Genomic DNA, 17,541 nt, shown 5'->3' on the forward strand with positions numbered 1-17,541 from the left:
TGTGCCCTATTTTCAGCCTTGGTGTATGTATTCATCACTTCATCCCACAATACGAGGTTAGTATTGCCTAGGAGGCAGTGACTACTTGTTCTCATTTTACAAGGATCCAGAGGGGTGAAGCAACTTGCCCAAGGTCACACAGCAGCATGGGGACCTACACTCTTGGCGGGGACATCACCTGCCTCACAGAGGGGGCGCAGAGCTGGCACAGCTGCTCTAACGGGGTGGGGCAGGTGGAGGGAGAGGAGGGGTAAAGGTGTGGGCAGTCCAGAGAGGAGGTCGTCCACAAAGTAAGCCTTGCTATGTGAACTAAATAAATGAGCGTCTGATGATGTCCTTGGCTAAAGATCTACATCCAAATGGTATTTCACTGAGCAAAGTGAGACCACATTCTCTGGTACCCGGAATGACACGCAGAGGGGTAGGCAGGCCTGTGTTGGCCACCTCCCTGCTTTTGTCTCCTGCAATCAGGGGGTGCCGGGTACAAGTGGGCAGAGTTTCATCACAGCAACCGGGCCCTGTGGTCTGTACCTGGGACTTCTCCCGGGGCCTCCCAGGGCCTGAGGAGGCTTAATGCGCAGGCGCCCATCGTCAGGGGACTTTCAGGGTAGTTGCTGTTTTCCCTGTAGGGGTTGGGGGGAAGTGGGGCCTGGGAGGGGAGGCCCTGATGGAGTTTCAGGAGGTGCCTGCGCAGCGTGAGGGGAGAGAGAGTCCGGCGGCTGAGCCACGAGGCAGCGGGAGGTGCAGAGGCCGGGATGCTGCCTCTGGAGAGAGGGCCCAGCCCCGGGAGGTGCTAGGGCAGGCCCAGGGCTCGGTCTGAGGTGACGGGGCAGAGGCAGGAGGGCAGGCCCGGAGGCCTGGCTCCAAGGACCCCAGCTGCCGGCTGGCACGTCACTGGCTACCGTGGCCAGCGCCAGGGTCAGATCTTTGCTGGAGGGACTCTGGGCTGCTCCAGGCTGGAAGGGGCTTTAGCCATTAGGCGTAGAGTCCCCGAGCTGCCCAGAGCCCGGAGGCTGGAGTCCTGGGCCCCGGCTGGCCTGGCCTGCTGAGCCCCGCGGGCAGAGAGCACCAGAACACCGGGTTCAGGTGTGCCACGGACCCGGGTGACCTCAGGCAAGTCACTTACCCTCTGCGGCTTTAGTGTCCTCTTCTGTCGATGGAGGGAATCACCCAAGTATCCTTCTAATGAGGTAAAAAAAATGGTGGGGGGAGGGGCTCATGAAAGAGGATCAAGAACTCTGTCAGCCTAAGATGTCACTGTCCTGTCCCTCCAGGAGCTCCTCCTGGTCCTGTGGGCTCTGGGGGACCCAGAGGGGCTATTTCGGTGGGAGGTGAAGACAGGCCTTCCGAGGGGCTCCAGCAGGTCTCAGGAAACAGCTAAGTGTGTCTGGAGCTGCCCTGACATGGCAACCACTCACCACATGTGGCCATTTACATTTTTTTCTTTTATATAAACTTATTTATTTTATTTATTTTTTTTGGCTGCGTTGGGTCTTCGTTGCAGTGTGCGGGCTTCTCATTGCGGTGGCTTCTCTTGTTGCGGAGCACGGGCTCTAGGCGTGCGGGCTCAGTAGTTGTGGCGCACGGGCTTAGTAGCTCTGTGGCATGTGGGATCTTCCAAGACCAGGGCTTGAACCTGTGTCCCCTGCATTGACAGGCGGATTCTTAACCACTGCGCCACCAGGGAAGTCCCTACATTTTTTTTTTTTTAAGCAAATTTACTTTTCCCACAGATCAATTTCCATTACCAAGGAAGTATTTAATTTTAATTTTTTTTTTTTGGCCGCACTGCTTGGCATGTGGGACCTTAGTTCCCCAGGCAGGGCTCGAACCCAGGCCCCCTGCATTGGAAGCACGGAGTCTTAACCACTGGACCACCAGGGAAGTCCCCATTTACATTTAAATTCGTGAACATTAAGGACAATTTTTTTTTTTGGACAATTTTAAAAACATCTCAGTTGCAGTGGCCATGTTCCCCGTGCTCAGCAGCCACCTGCAGCCCGTGCCGTGTTGGACGGTCAGAGAGCATGGCCCTCATTCCAGAGAGTTCTACAGGACAGGCTGCTCTAGAGACAGCGGCTTCGGTAAACTGCATTTCCTGAGAGCACAGCATGTGCCAGGCTCCGTGCTGAGCGCTTCACCACCATCATCCCGTTTAGTCCCAAAGCAACCCCGTGAGGCAGGGACTGTTGTTACCCCGTTTTAGTTGTGAGAAACGAGGGGCTCCGAGGATCGGGTGACAACCCCGGGGTGCACAGCACATTGATGCTGGAGCCACAGCGCGTCCCAGGTCTGACCTGGTCCGCAGCACTCTGCTTGACTGCTCGCCGGGACTTTGCCTGTCCTGTGCTCCCAGACCCCCACACGAGGCAACCTTCCGGCCGCCTCACCGTCAGGACACACGAGACTGCACTCCACACTCTTTATTGGCTGAGTTTCCAGAAGGTCGGGGGAGAAGGGTTCACTTTGTTCCCCTGGGGGATGCTCCTTTGCTCTTAAGCCATCAGGGAACTTTCTTGGGCAGGGGATTAATGATCCCACTCTCTATGTATTCAAAGACCGTGTACGGGTCCTGGTCCCCGTTGAGGGTGATGGCCTGCCCATAGAACTCGTGCAGCTCAGTGGAATTCCTGTAGAACTGCTCCATTCTGAGCCTGATCTGCTCTTCAGAATCCTTTGGGTTCTGCAGGAGGCGGGCCTGGATTTCCATGGTCGGAGGTGGCTTGTACATGAGGTGGTACCTGCGAGAGGAGGGGAAGCAGGTGACCCCTGGTCCAGCTCAGAGGACAGGGCAGAAAGGGGCCCTCTGTCCTACGGCCGAGCAAGCTGGTCACCATCACCGCCGCCACCAAACATTTACTCTGCACCAGCTGTGTGCACACCCTCAGCTGGGTCCGGGAGCCGCAGACAGACCCAAAGCCCAGGCCCTGCCCAGGAGAGAAAAATGCAGATCAGTAATAGGACAGAACATAGTAATATACCGAGGACCGAATGCCTCTTTCTTTCACTCCCTTCCTTCCTTCTTTCTTCTCTTCTTCATTCCAAACGATATTTATCCGCTGCCGTGGACGCCTGGCACACGTTTGCTATTGACGACGCAGTGGCAGGCAAGGCAGTTGCCTCTGGCTTTATGGAGTCCAATGGGGGATGGGACATTATAACACCAAGTGTGAGCAGAGATGACGGGAAGTACCGCCGTCACTGCTGGAGCGACCCCAGGGGCATGGCCGCGTGAAGGTCATGGTACTTGACACAGGTCAGTGAAAGGATGTCCCCCAGCAGCAAGGCGACAGATCAGACCTATAGTTCAGGATAATCCTGGTATTTCCTTCGAGCCCCTCCTCACTCCCTACTGAGAAACGTGGTCTGGTGACCGAGAAACAGGGCCTTGATTACTGGGAAGATGGAAGCGTCTACCTCTTTGCAATCGCAGAGACTGTACATTGGATTTCAGCACCAACACAGTGATTGTACTTGGTCAGATGCGGAATAGAACTCAGGATTTACCCCCGTAGCTGTGGGAGGGCTCGAAGGTGAACTGGTTCCCGAGGGGACGCGTCTGAACAGCAACCACATCTGGGATGTACTGTGGTCACAGCAGAGGCCTGGAGCGCCATTTCACCCGCTGAGCCCAGGACAGAGCCGGCGAACATTTCAACAACTGCTGTGGAGCCCCGGACATTAATTTTCTTGCTGCTCTTCCAGGAAAAGAGGGGCCGACAGGAAGCGCAGAGGAGCTATAGCTGGGGGAACCCCCTTTCTAGAGTCTTCTGTCAGGCGTCACTGGCATCATCCCTGGAAACATCGGTCAGCTACATGGGGAGAGGGAGTCCCTGGCGGGGCGTGGAGCCTGGCACAAACCTTTCTCCTGTGACAGGGTCGGTTCTTCTCAGGGTCAGCCGCTCAATGATGGAATCGTATGGCACATTCAGGAAAAACACCCTACGAGGAAGAACAAGCACCATGGTCAGCTGGAGGGAACCGCAGGCTGCACTCGTCCGAGACCAGGGTGGGCAGCAGCCCCCGAGAGTGGGTGGAGCCTCGGTAGCCATCACTCAGGCTCGGGGTATCAGACTCTGGACGGTCACCTGGGAAAGATGCAGGCGCGGCCTCCCTGCCGAGGAAGCTCTCCGCACCCTGATTCAGGGACGGTGCCCAGCGCCCATCACTTCCGGGGGTAGGGGAGACTCTATGGGGGGGGGCAACCACTCAGGTGAGCTTCGGGGAGCAGATGCGCCATCCTTGTGGCAGGACAGCGTGTTCTCTGGAGTCACACAGACTTGGGTTAGAATCTCACCTCCACCATGGACCTGCTAGGCGACCTTGGGCCACTAACACAAACCCTGTCAGACTCAAGTTTCCTCACCAGCAAAATGGGTGCAGTGATAGTTGCTGGTGTTGAAGATGTAAGGAAAAGAAGCACGTGACAAGCTTAGTGCAGGGCTTCCTCACGTTCTCTTTCACAGAAGAGTCCTGGACCCAAGGGAGCAGGACCCTCAAAATCAACAGTCCCAGCAGAAAAGACACAGCTCTCACTTCTGATAACTCAGGACTCCGACTGGGCCTGCCTGAGAATCCATCTCCTGAACCCCTAGTTCAAATGGTTTAATCCCTTCCCTCTTTGGCGGTGGAAGTCTTTCTTTCTTTTTACTTTTTTATTTTTATTTTTTGCAGTACGCGGGCCTCTCACTGTTGCGGCCTCTCCTGTTGCGGAGCACAGGCTCCGGATGCGCAGGCTCAGCGGCCATGGCTCACGGGCCCAGCTGCTCTGCAGCACGTGGGATCCTCCCAGACCGGGGCACGAACCCGCGTCCCCTGCATCGGCAGGCGGACTCTCAACCGCTGCGCCACCAGGGAAGCCCTCCTTTTAAAACTTTTATTGGAGTATAGTTGATTTACAGTGTTGTGTTACTTTCTGCTGTGTAGCAAAATCAATCAGTTATACATATATCTATTCTTTTTTAGATTCTTTTCCCATATAGGTCATTACAGAGTATTGAGAAGGGTTCCCTGTGCTATGCAGTAGGTCCTTATTAATTATTTATTTTATATAGAGTAGTGTGTACATGTCAGTCCCAATCTCCCAATTCATCCCACCTCTCCTTCCCCCCTTGGTAACCATCAGTTTGTTTCCTACATCTGTGACTCTATTTCTGTTTTGTAAATAAGTTCATTTGTACCATTTTTTTTAGATTCCACATACAAGAGATACAATACGATATCTGTCCTTGGGAAGCCTTTCTTTATATAAAACCTGAGGAGAGAGGCTCTCAATCAGGGCCGATGTTGCCCTGAGAAGCTATTTGGCAACATGTTTGTGGCTGTCACAACGGGGGGCGGGGGGAGTGCTACTGGCATCTAGTGGGTGGAGGCCAGGGGTACTGCTCAGCATCTCACTCTGTGTAGGACAGGCCCTACCGCAAAGCATTACCGCCCCGTGTCAGTCCGGAGGCAAATGGAACCGGTGGGAGGTGCCAGCGCTCTGGCTGGGGTCCGGCTGGGGGAAGCGGGTCGGGGTGAAGGACCAAGTGTCCTGGCTCTTCCCCACAGATCTAATCCAGGGCCTGTCTTCTGGCATCAAACCATCTCAGTTTGTTTGTTTTGTTGTTTTTTTTTGGTACGCGGGCCTCTCACTGTTGTGGCCTCTCCCGTTGCGGAGCACAGGCTCCGGACGCGCAGGCTCAGCGGCCATGGCTCACGGGCCCAGCCGCTCCGCGGCATGTGGGATCTTCCCGGACCGGGGCACGAACCCGTGTCCCCTGCATCGGCAGGCGGACTCTCAACCACTGCGCCACCAGGGAAGCCCTCAGTTTGTTTTTAAAAAAATAAGTTCTGGAATATTCTATGGCTCACTTACTGTTTATTCATTACTCTAATTATTATTCATGCCTATGTTTATTGAGTGCCTGTCGTGTGCCAGGCTCTGCAGTGAGGCCCTGTGGTTACCAGCCCATCGTATGGGACTGAGACAGGACATTTAACAGAGTTGTCATCTCGGACATCAGCGTCCCATGACTGATGCAACTTCCACTGGGGACGACATCCGTGACAGCGGTAGCGGTGACAGCCTCACTGTGCACCCAACACCTTGTTCATGTCACTTCCGAGTAAGTAAATTCAGGCGAAAAGCACCTCTAAGTGTAAGAAAAACGTACTCAGCGATTTCCCGCCTTCACAGTTGGGTGGGAGTCTTTTCAGGGCGGATCCTCTGTCTCCTCCTAAGCTAGTGAACAAGAAGCCTTCACCGGCATCCCAGGAATTCACCAGGTGTGTTGATCAGGCCGCCAAGAGGCCAAGCTTTAGTGGGTCCAGTGGCACATTGGTCCCCATGGGCCCTGGACCAGCCTCTTGGGCCCACGTGCCAACCCTAGGGCCAGAGCCATGACCAGCCCCCAGCCAGTGTCCTGACACCCGGGAAGCACTCAGGAAAGGAAGGAGTAAGTGAACAGGTGGCACACCATTCTAGTGCTCTATTTATGTACTCTCTCTGCCTCCTGACTGACTTTCCTCCATCCCAGCCAAAGAACTCAACTAGCTGGTAGAGGTGAGAATGGTGCTAAATTCCGGAGTTGGAAGGGATCAGCGTTTCCCTAATTCCCGGGGACCAGGTGCATCAGAAGCCCCTTGGGAGACTGTGACTCTGCTGCATGCCAACACCCTGGCCCAGAAATGCTGATTCAGCAGACATTGGAGGGCGCCCAGTATTCCCCCCTCCCCACCACCCAGTGCCTGGAATCCGCTGCCTTGGAGAACACCTGGGCCAGGCACTCTTGAAGGTCCTGTGACCCCTGGAAATTACACACAAACTATGGAGTACGTGTGATTTTGGGGAAGGGATAGATCCATGTTTCACAACAGATTCTCAAAAGGGTCCTGGTTCTTAAAAAGGGTTAGGTGTCACCGGTCTGAGTTTCACAGGGCAATGAAGGATGTGGCCACAGCCGACGTGAGGAGGTGGCAGAGCTGGGCCGCCCCAGATGCCGCACTCTGTCTTCACACTGCTTCCTGGCGATTTTCCTGAGCCCCTCTGGGGAGCCACCCCGATGCCCACTTATCCCTATGACTTGTTTGGAGTTATCTCATCCCCGGGCTGTGGGGCTGGGCATGAGGGAGGCCCAGGTGTGGCCAATTTGAGTGCCAGCTCCTGCTGGCCACAGAAGTTGGGTCAGGGTGCAGACTGATCGAAGCCAGGCCAATGAGAGGCTGCCCCAAGGCTTGCCAGAGAGAAAGGAGCTTCACTTTTTCTGGGGCTGCTAAGCTGTTGGCACGGGAGCCTGGGGTTGCCTGGGGCCTGCACCCAGAGACAGCCTACCTGAGAATAAAGCCCACCCCGAGAGAGCAGAGAGATGGTGAGAGACACTGTTTGGGGCCCTGGATCAAGCTGTACCTGAAGCCAAACGCCCCTCAATGTTTCCCCGACATGAATACATAAATCTCTTTTGCATAAACCAGTTTGAGCTGGGTTTCCTGCAATTGTTATCCAAAGGCCATCTACTACATCTAGTCTCTCCACACCTGCTTCTGGAAAATGTGTAAATTAAAAAAAAAAAAAGAGTCAAACATGAGCCAAATGCTCTCCTTCAAGACCAGCATCTCCCGGGCTTCCCTGGTGGCACAGTGGTTAAGAATCCACCTGCCAATGCAGGGGACATGGGTTCAAGCCCTGGGCCGGGAAGATCCTACATGCCGTGGAGCAACTAAGCCTGTGTGCCACAACTACTGAGCCTGCGCTCTGGAGCCTGCGAGCCACAACTACTGAAGCCTGCGCGCCTACAGCCCGTGCTCTGCAACAAGAGAGGCCACTGCAATGAGAAGCCCCCGCTGGCCGCAACTAGAGAAAGCCGTTGTGCAGCAACGAAGACCCAACGCAGCCAAAAATTTTAAAAAAGACTAGCGTCTCCCACTGACTTTCTTCTCGTTCTCTCTTTTTGCCCACACCGTTTGCTGAGGTTCACTTCTGCCCAGTTGCCAAGAAGCCCCTCGCTGGTAGCTGATGAAAGCTGCAGCCTCCCTTCCACGAAGTGAGCACAGCCTGGGGCGTGGGCGGGAGCCATGAAAACCCACCTCTTCCCCCCGCACATTCTCGACAATGATCTCCATTCCCCACGTGCCTCGAAATAACAGCCCCCAAATAAAACATGCGAGATCAGGAGCGTCTGAACACCGGAGCACAGATGTTTCAATGTGCTTTCATCTCTTACACTCCAAACATGCTGCCCCCCCCGCACCCCCAGAACTTGAGAGGCCCAACAGCAACACCAAAACGTGGCTGTCACCGCAGCTGGCGGCTGACGGTGCCGCTCCGGATGCCGACGCCAGTAGAAAGGGAGCCAGTTTGGAAATCCGTGATAATGGATGCTACTTCATAAACAAAGGAGCCCCCGTTGAAAGATTTTTAACCCAGCATATCAAGATCGCTTGTCGTCATTCAAGGGAATGGCTTGTGAAAGGCTGGCGAGATCAGAAGCGCAAAGGACACCAAATTGGTACTTGAAACACGTCGCTGGGAAAAGCCTCTCTGGGGAGGAGCTGTGCTTCCACGCTGGAAGCTTCTGATTAGCCAGGCTCACGGCGACCTGGTGCCACAGCCAGGTGGCGGGGAGAGCGGGGAGCCCACTCGGCTCTGCTGCCCTGTGCGTGCCCCACCTGCCGGTTTCGGGTATCATTTACAATAACAGCTAGGAAAGACAGAATGTGAAAGCAAAGAATATTCAAAGCAGGGCGCACCGGGCAGAGACACCCCTGGCATATGTGCTTGGGTTCACCGGGGCAGGGAGCTACGCCTGCCTTGGGGTTTGCAGAATTTCAGGCTGGTGGCTGCCTCAGGGGGGAGCTGGAAGGTACCTCTAATCCCTCGCGCCTCAAAGTGGGGTCCCTGGACCAGCAGCAAAAGTACCAGCCCCGCCACCCACCCACTGAATCAGAGTCTACAGGGATGTGTGTGCACATGGAGGCTGCAGAAGTGCCGCTCTGATCCCGTGTCTCCCAGATCTGCCTGGTGTTGGGGACCATCTGCAGGGCTTGTCTAAAACACAGATTCCGACCTGAGACTAACACAGTATTGTAAATCGTCTATTCTTCAAAAAATAATTATTAAAAAACAAAACAAAACAAAACATTCCAGGCAGCCCTCCCAGAGCTACCAAGACGAAACCTCCACGGGAGGGGCTGCGGGACCTGTATTTGTAAGTCAGCAGCTCAGGTGATCCTCCTGCTCAGGCAGGTACGGGAAGCATGGCTGTTATCCCAGGTCTCACCTTGGCCAAACCTTGGAACCGGAAGGGGAGCTTTGAGAATACTGAGGCCTGGGCCCCACCCGTAGGGATTCTGCTATAATTGGCCCAAGGGGAGGCCTGGGAGCGGAGATTTTTAAAAGCTCCCCAAGTGATTGTTGTATGCAGCCAACTTTGAGAACCACTGCTCTGATTCAATCGCTCCGTGTACAAGATGGGGAAACTGAGTCCCAGAGAGGAGAGGGCTCACACACTGTCACCCAGGGCACTGATGACAGACAGTGAATGACAGCGGGGAGCTCCTGACCCACCCCCATTATGACCCCTCTGATCATACTGCCTGGGGCTCTGTCTGGGGAGCAAAGGAAGCCTCTTCCTCAAAAGCCTTGAAGCTTACCCCCTGCTCCAGAGCTAAACTCACTGGGGACAGAGGGATAGAATTTTCTCTGGACCCATGGATAGATTTGATAAATTGAGCGATATGACATCTAAGAACTGGCTTTAAATAAATATGATGTCCCGTTCTGTCCAGAGGCAGGGGTCTGCCCTTATTAGCCTCTTGATCTCAACCAATAAGTCTCTACTCTGTGCAAAACTCCATACAAAGCACCATGATGTAACTACAATGAGATACCACTTCACACACAGCAGGGTGGTTATTATCAAAAAAACAGCAAAGGGACTTCCCTGGGTGGTCCAGTGGTTAAGAGACCGTGCTCCCGAGGCAGGGGGCCTGGGTTCGATCCCTGGTCAGGGAACTAGATCCCGCACGGGCCAACGAAGGTCCCGCGTGCCGCAAACTAAGACCCGGCGCAGCCAAATAAATAAATACTTTAAAAAACAGCAAATAACAAGTGTTGGCTGGTGAGATTGTGGAGAAAGTGGAACACTTGTGCATTGCTGGTGGGAATGTAAAATGGTGCAACAAGTGATCCAGCTACTCCACCTCTGATATATACCCAAAATAAGGGAAGGCAGAAATTGCAACAGATATTTGCACACCCAAGTTCACGGCAGCATTAGTCACACCAGCCAAGAGGCAGAAATAACCCAAACGTCCATCAGTGGATGACTGGATAAACAAAACGTGACATACACCCACAATGGAATATCATTCAGCCTTAGAAAGGAATGAAACCCTGACACCTGCTACAACGTGGATGAACCTTGAAGACATTACACTAAGTGAAATAATCAGACACAAAAGGGTAAGTATTATATAATGGCATTTATATGAGGTACCTAGATTAGTCAAATTCATAAAGACAGAAAGCAGAATGGTGGGGGAACTTCCTGATGGTCCAGTGGTTAGGACTCAGCGCTTTCACTGCAGGGGACCCGGGTACGATCCCTGGTGAGGAAACTAAGATCCCGCAAAGCCAAGCAGCTCGGCCAAAAAACAAAAAGAATGGTGGGAGCCAGGGGCTGGGGGGAGGGGAAATTTGGAGTTGTTGTTTAGTGGAGATGGAGTTTCAGTTTGGGAAGATGGAAAAGTGCTGGAGATGGATGGTGGTGACGGTTGCACAAGGAGAATGTACTTAGTACCACTGAACTGTACACTTAAAGATAGTTCAAATAGGTGACTTCCCTGATGGTTCAGTGGTTAAGACTCCAGGCTTCCACTGCAGGGGTACATGGGTTCGATCCCTGATCGGGGAACTAAGAGTCCACATGCTGTATGCATGGCCAAAAAAAAAGGTTAAAATATGAAATTTTATGTTATGCATATTTTCTCACAATAAAAAATAAGCACAATGGTGTGGTTAATAGACATTATGATGAAGGTAGGAGGAGGGGTGGATTTCTAGCCTTGAACAAGTTAACAATTTAATGAGGTTCTTAGTATACATATGTATACAAATAAATGGATGGACCAGAAAATATGAACCTATAATAGTACTAATTCTATACTAATTATAAGGCCAATGCTATACATACTCAGAAAATAGAAAAGGAAAGAATAGAACTTAATTAATTAGGCTGCCTTTCCCTGATACCAAAAACCAGACAAGGACACTACAAGAAAACTATAGACCAATATCCCTCATGAATACAGATGCAAAAATACTCAATAACATATTAGCAAATTGAACCCAGCAATACATAAAAAGAATAATACATTACAATAAATGGGGTTTAGCCTAGTAATGAAAATCTGGCTCGATATTTGAAAATCAATCAATATAACCATATTATTAGACTAAAGAAGAAAACTGTATAATCATCTCAATAGATGTAGGAAAGCATTTAACACAATTTTATATCAATTCCTGATAAATATTCTAAGCAAACTAGAAATAGAAGGTAACTTCCTCCTCAGTCTAATAAAAGGTATTTACCAAAAAACTACAGCTAACATCAAGACTGAACGCTGGGCTTCCCTGGTGGCGCAGTGGTTGAGAATCCGCGGGCTCGACAGGGGTTCGAGCCCTGGTCTGGGAAGATCCCACATGCCGCGGAGCAACTAGGCCCGTGAGCCACAACTACTGAGCCTGCGCGTCTGGAGCTCGTGCTCCACAACAAGAGAGGCCGTGACAGTGAGAGGCCCGCGCACCGCGATGAAGAGTGGCCCCCACTCGCTGCAACTAGAGAAAACCCATGCATAGAAACAAAGACCCAACACAGCCAAAATAAATAAATAAATAAATAAATAAATAATTTGAAAAATAATAAATAAATAAAAGATTGAATGCTTTCCCCTTAAGATTGGGAACACAGCAAGGACGTCCGTTTTCACAACTCCTATTCAACATCTTACTGGAAGTCCTGGATAGTGCAATATATCAAGAAAAGGAAATAGCAAGCATACAAATGGAATGGGAAGAAATAAAACTGTGTTATTTGCAGATGACACGATCATCTAATTCAAAGCCCCAAAGAATCATCAAAAAGGTCACTATAGCTAATAAGTAGGTTTAGTGAATTCACAGACTACAAAACCAATAAACAAAATATAAACCAACTTTTCAAGACACTAGCAATAAACAACTGGAAACGGAAATTTTAAAGTACCATTTACTATAATATAAAAATGAAATACTTAGGTATAAAGCTAACAAAATATGTATAAGATCTGTCTGATGAAAATTACAAAACACTGGTGAAAGAAACCAAAGACTTAAATACATATGGGGAGCTATACCATGTTCATGGACTCAGAGACTCAATAGTGTTAAAATGTCAATCCTACTAGTTCTGCAGATTCAATGCAATTCTAATCAAAATTACAAGAAGGTGTTCTGAAGATTCCACACAAGTTAATTCTCAAATTTATGTGGAGCGTTTTTCTGGAAAAGAATTAGAATCACTAAAACACGTTGAAAAGGCAGAGCAAATTGATTTTGAGGCTTACTACAAAACCACAGTAGTCAAGACAGTATGAGTGTTAGTGAAAGGCTAGACACAATGGATTAAAGAGTCTGGAAGTTGACTCACACAAATATGACCAATCGCTTTTCAACAAAGCTACCAACACAATTCAATGGAGAAAGATGGTTTTTTCACCCAGTGTTGCTGGAATAATTAGATGTCCATATGCAAATAATGATAATAATAATAATAATCTTGACCCATACCTCACACCATACACAAAATTTAAATCAAAATGGATCATGAACCTAAATAGAAACCTGGAACAATTAAACTTCTGGAAGGAAATCTCTGTGACTTTGGGTTAAAGAGTTCCTACATATGACACCAAAATCATGACACATAGATTTTTAAATTGATAAATTAGATTTCATTAGAAATCTAAAAATTAAAGACTTCTGCTCTTCAGAAGACCTTAAGAAAATGAAAGAGATGCCATAGACTGGGAGAAAATAACTATGAAATCTATGTCTGATAAAGGATTTGCATCCAGACTACGTACAAATGTGAATTACACGCACAACTAATGACATAAAGGAGGACGCACAAATAGATCCCTTAGTACCTTGTGTTTCCAAATTTGATGTTCAAATTGGGAAAGTCTGGTCCAGGAAAACAGTTTCCTGAAAAAGGCTCAAACGACTCCTCCTTCCCCAGTTCCTTCAAAGCCCGGAAGGAAGGCAGCGGAATTACCCACGCTTTAAACCAAGACTCAGCCTCTGCCACGCGGAGCCCTTTTTCGGGGCTGGAGCGTAGGCAGCAGTGGCTCTCAAGCTTTGATATAATCAAGGGGTCTTCTCTCAAAGGGGAACTTTGCCATGACTGCCACTGAAGCAAGGAAACAGAGAGAAAGGAGAGCCACCAAGAAAAAAGGCCAAGGGACACTGTACCGTAGAATGGTCTGCTCACCTTTAAAACGTGTGCCCCGACACATCAGAGAGGTGAGGCAACATCAAAGCTATTGCAAAATAGTCCTCACATGACCGCAACAAGTGGGGCCGTTGGATAGCACAAAGCAGGAGTAACCATTGTTATGGACGCGTCAGGACAAGGCCTCCGCCTAGTCCAAGGGCAGGGAGAGGCCGCATCGTGTCTAGAGGTGGGTGCACGTGGGGACAGCAGTGAGGGATGGGCAAGCTGTTAGAGGACTCTAATGGGAATGATGAACGGAGAAAGATGGTAGGACTTGGGAGAGAGTGGTTCGAGGGAACAAGTGAATTACGCACAGACTATCAAAAAACCAAAAAATAAGAACTGGGTCAGCTGCAGAAGGCTCCACACCTCTGAGTACACTGTGGGAGGAGCTGTCTGAGGACAGGGGCTGGGCTGCCTTGTCTGTGCTGCAACCTTTGTACGGGGATGCGGGGAGGGCTGAATAAACGTGCAGCGAATGAGTGGATTAGCACATGAGGGAACCAGCTGTGATGCCAGGCAAGGCCCTATTCCATCTCACAGGGACGGCCCCGTCAGCTCTCTGGGATCGGCCCCCGGGTCCACCCAGCCACAGGTGCAGGCTGATTCCCGTCACAGAATGCGACGCTGGACAGAGTTTGGAGGCAAGGCCTCCCTGGAGACCGGAAAAGTCCCCGGCCACAGTTTTAAATTTTTTACTATGTATCTTTTTTACTCTGACAAGAGTACAATTTGAAAACAAAAGGCCAAACGTCTCAACCTCATTTTAAACCCCTGCGCAGCATGCCTCCTGCCCTCAGGTAGCCGCTGCAGGGTCCCCTCCCCGCCCGCTCCCCACTCCTTCAGAAAACAAGGCTCCCACTGGCCATTTCTTGTTTAAAACTGTGCATAATTGATAATGGCAAATCTACACGGCCCACCTCTAAAATCTCTCCAGGGGCAGGAAGAACAGTCTCCACGACTGTCATTAACTGGGAAATTAACAAGCACGCCTGGCGGTTCAGCACGCGCTGTGCAAAGTGCCCCAGTCCAGTCCGGTGTAAGGAGAATGACCCCAGGTTCAAATTCCTGCATAATCCGTCTCCATCTGAGAGTCCTTGAAACATTTCTGCCTCCATCACCACTGGGAAGAAAGAGAATAATTCCTCTGTACACGGCCACCCAGACACTTCCTAGATGATCATGAAATGCACATCATTGGAAGTCAGAAAGTTCTGCAAACTTTTCCCAAAGAGAAAGGCAGATGAGCTTAAGGCAAAAAAAATGACAGTGGACAAGTGGAAAGCAAGCTAGAGCTACACTCCAGGACTAGCCAGTCTCTGCCAACTCGGGGCGCCAGCTATACCAGTGGCTCTCAGACTGGACGTGTGTGGACACGGGAGGACTCTAAAAATTCTGGCTTCCCCCGGGTCCAGGCAGGCCCGGTGTCCAAACTCTGGCAACACTGCCCTCTCCCCGCATCTCTCGTGCCCACAGAAGGTCAGCGAGTCAGCCATCAGTGCAGGGCAATCACCTGGGTGGGGCCAAAACGGCTCTCAGGGGCCACTGGGCACCTACACTCATCACTGCCTTTCCTTCGGTCGTCCTTCAGCTCCGTGTCTGTGTTTGAGGGGGCCTGGCTCACCACCCAGCTGGTGTTCTTCTGTGTGAGACGTTCCTGTGTGTTCCTGGAAACCCGTCTTCCCTGTGCAGTGGCCAGAAGCCACGCTGTGCCTTCTATCTTGCGCTCAAGCACCTGCAGCCGCACCAGCACCTGGCTGCCTTGGGGTCCCTCCTGACAGTGGGAACACAGATCAACGCTGGTCAACCGTGACGCATGCTGGCGTGGACACCAGTTCAGTCCCGAAAGGACGACTGGGCTGGTGAACATTCTGTCAGTGCCCCGTGGTCTGGCCGACACGTGGACGCTCCGTCGGATCCGCCGCTTCAAGAAAGAATTTGTGTCTCAGCTGTAAGGGGCAGGGTCAGCTGACAGCCTCCAGCTGTAAATATCTTCCAGGGACTTGAACCCTATGTTCTTTTTTTTTGTTTTTAAACATAGCTGCTGAGATATAATTCACCCCCCTAAAAGCATACAGTGCAGTTCTTTTTAGCATATTTACAGCGTGTGCAACCGTCAACGCGATATAAGTCTGGGAGATTCTCATCACCCCCAAAGGAAACCCTGTACCCGTGAGAAGGCTGTCCCCACCCCCCCGCTCCCAGCCCCTGGCAACTGCTAGTCTGCTTTCTGTCTCTGCGGATCTGCCTCATCTGGACACGTCATACACATGGAATCACACAATGCGTGGCCCTCCAAGTCTCCGTTTAGGAAAATTAAGGAAAAAAAAAAAAAAGAGGACCTCACAAGGTCGTTTTAAAAGTTAAACATAATAGTGCATATAAAGTGCTTAATGCATAATAACAACATAGAATATCCACGTGGCCCTACGTGCCGGGCATCCTTCATTTAGCCTAATGTCTTGAAGGTTCATCCCCATTGTGGCATGTATCAGAACTTCCTTCCCTTTTATGGCCAAATGGTGTCCCAGGGTATGGATAGACCAGACTTTGTTTATTCATGCACCGACTGATGGACCTTTTAACCCAAGCTTTTGAGCAAGGTCACATTCTTCTGGGGTGGCCCTTGGCCAGTGAATGAGCACGGTCGGGTACCAGGGCCTGGCCACTTCTGCCCCACACAGCCCTCCCTCAGGAGGTCCCTGCTGGGCCGGTGGAGTCTGGGTCAGCCTGCCTCCTGATCCCATGGCTCCCCCTGCCCCATCCTGCTTCATCCCTTTTCCTGGCTCAGCTCTTACCTGCTCACAAAGCCTTTTCCACCCCATGACTGTCTCAGCCTCTGCTTCCAGGAGAACCCAACCTGCGACATGTGCCCTGAAAGGCACCAGGAGCCTTAAAGTATGCGGTCCCATTTATGTGAACACAGCTTCCTGTTTGCATGCCCATCCTCCACCAGGCTATCAGCTGTAAGGCAGGGACCAGTGCATTCGTGTGGCAGTGGAGAAAAGGGGACTGGCTTGGACATGGGTTCTGAGGTCAGAAAGACCTGGGTTCAAATTCCAGCGCCACCTTCTGGCCCACTGTGGGACCAGCCATTTTTACCCTCCAAGTCTCCATACGTGAGGATTAAAAAAAAAAAAAGTACCTTGCAAAGTTATTTTAAGGATTAAATATGAAAATCCATACAAATTGCTTAGTGTGTGATGATAAGACAGAATATCTATGGGGCCTACATGGCAGGCAGTCTTCTAAGACTTGACCTACCTTAGGTCATAACTCCTCATTGTGACCTTACAAGGGGATTATTATTATGTCCATTATAGCATGTGAGAAAACTGAGGGACAGAGAGAGTCAACCTGCCATAGTGCCCCGGCTAGAAAGTGGCCATGATGGTTAATTTTGTATGTCAACTTGAATAGGCCATAGGGTACCCAGATATTTGGACAAACATTATTCTGGGTGTATCTGTGAGAGTATTTTTGGATGAGATTAACATTTAAATTAGTGGGATACAGAAGAAATTAATACAATATTTTAAATCAACTATACCTCAATAAAATAAATTAACAAAATTAATTAGTGGAATGAATGAAGCAGATTGCCCTCCCTAATGTGGGTGGGCCTCATCCAATCAGTTGAAGGTCTAAATAGAACAAAAAGGCTGACCCTCTCCCGAGTAAGAGAGAATTCCTCCTGTCTGCTTGCTTTTGAATTGGGACATTGGCTTTCTCCTACCTTCAGATCTAGTGGGGTGGAGGTGGGATTGACAAGCTCATGTACCCCATCCTCAAGGCTCACTGGACCCCACTTCAGCCTTCCTGCCTTTTGGCCCTTCCTGGGGCTCCTGCTTTCGGACTCACCCCACAGATCTTGCAGCTTGTCAGTCTCCATAACCTCATGAGCCAATTCCTTACGATGAATCTTTCTCTCTATATATAATACACATCCATTGGTTCTATTTCTCTGGAGAACTTTGCCTAACACAGTGGTGGAGCCAGGATGCAAACGCAGGCAGCCGGCTCCAGT

The 17,541-nt window shown here is 50.6% G+C and overlaps 1 protein-coding gene across 1 annotated transcript in view; it reads right to left on the reverse strand.

Annotated features, from left to right (window-relative positions):
* Nucleotides 1-2,268: 2,268 nt before the first annotated feature.
* Nucleotides 2,269-17,541, reverse strand: part of AK8 (adenylate kinase 8) — a 128,361-nt gene continuing 113,088 nt past the window's right edge. The window contains exons 12-13 of the mRNA XM_079927432.1: nucleotides 3,862-3,942; nucleotides 2,269-2,741 (exon numbers count right to left, since the gene is read on the reverse strand). Of these exons, the coding sequence (XP_079783558.1) occupies nucleotides 2,504-2,741; nucleotides 3,862-3,942 (319 nt within the window). The 3' untranslated portion in view covers nucleotides 2,269-2,503. The remainder of the gene's footprint in view (nucleotides 2,742-3,861; nucleotides 3,943-17,541) is intronic.

This window comes from Stenella coeruleoalba, assembly GCF_951394435.1.
Source record: "Stenella coeruleoalba genome assembly, chromosome: 7".
In the NCBI taxonomy this organism is placed as follows: domain Eukaryota; kingdom Metazoa; phylum Chordata; class Mammalia; order Artiodactyla; family Delphinidae; genus Stenella; species Stenella coeruleoalba.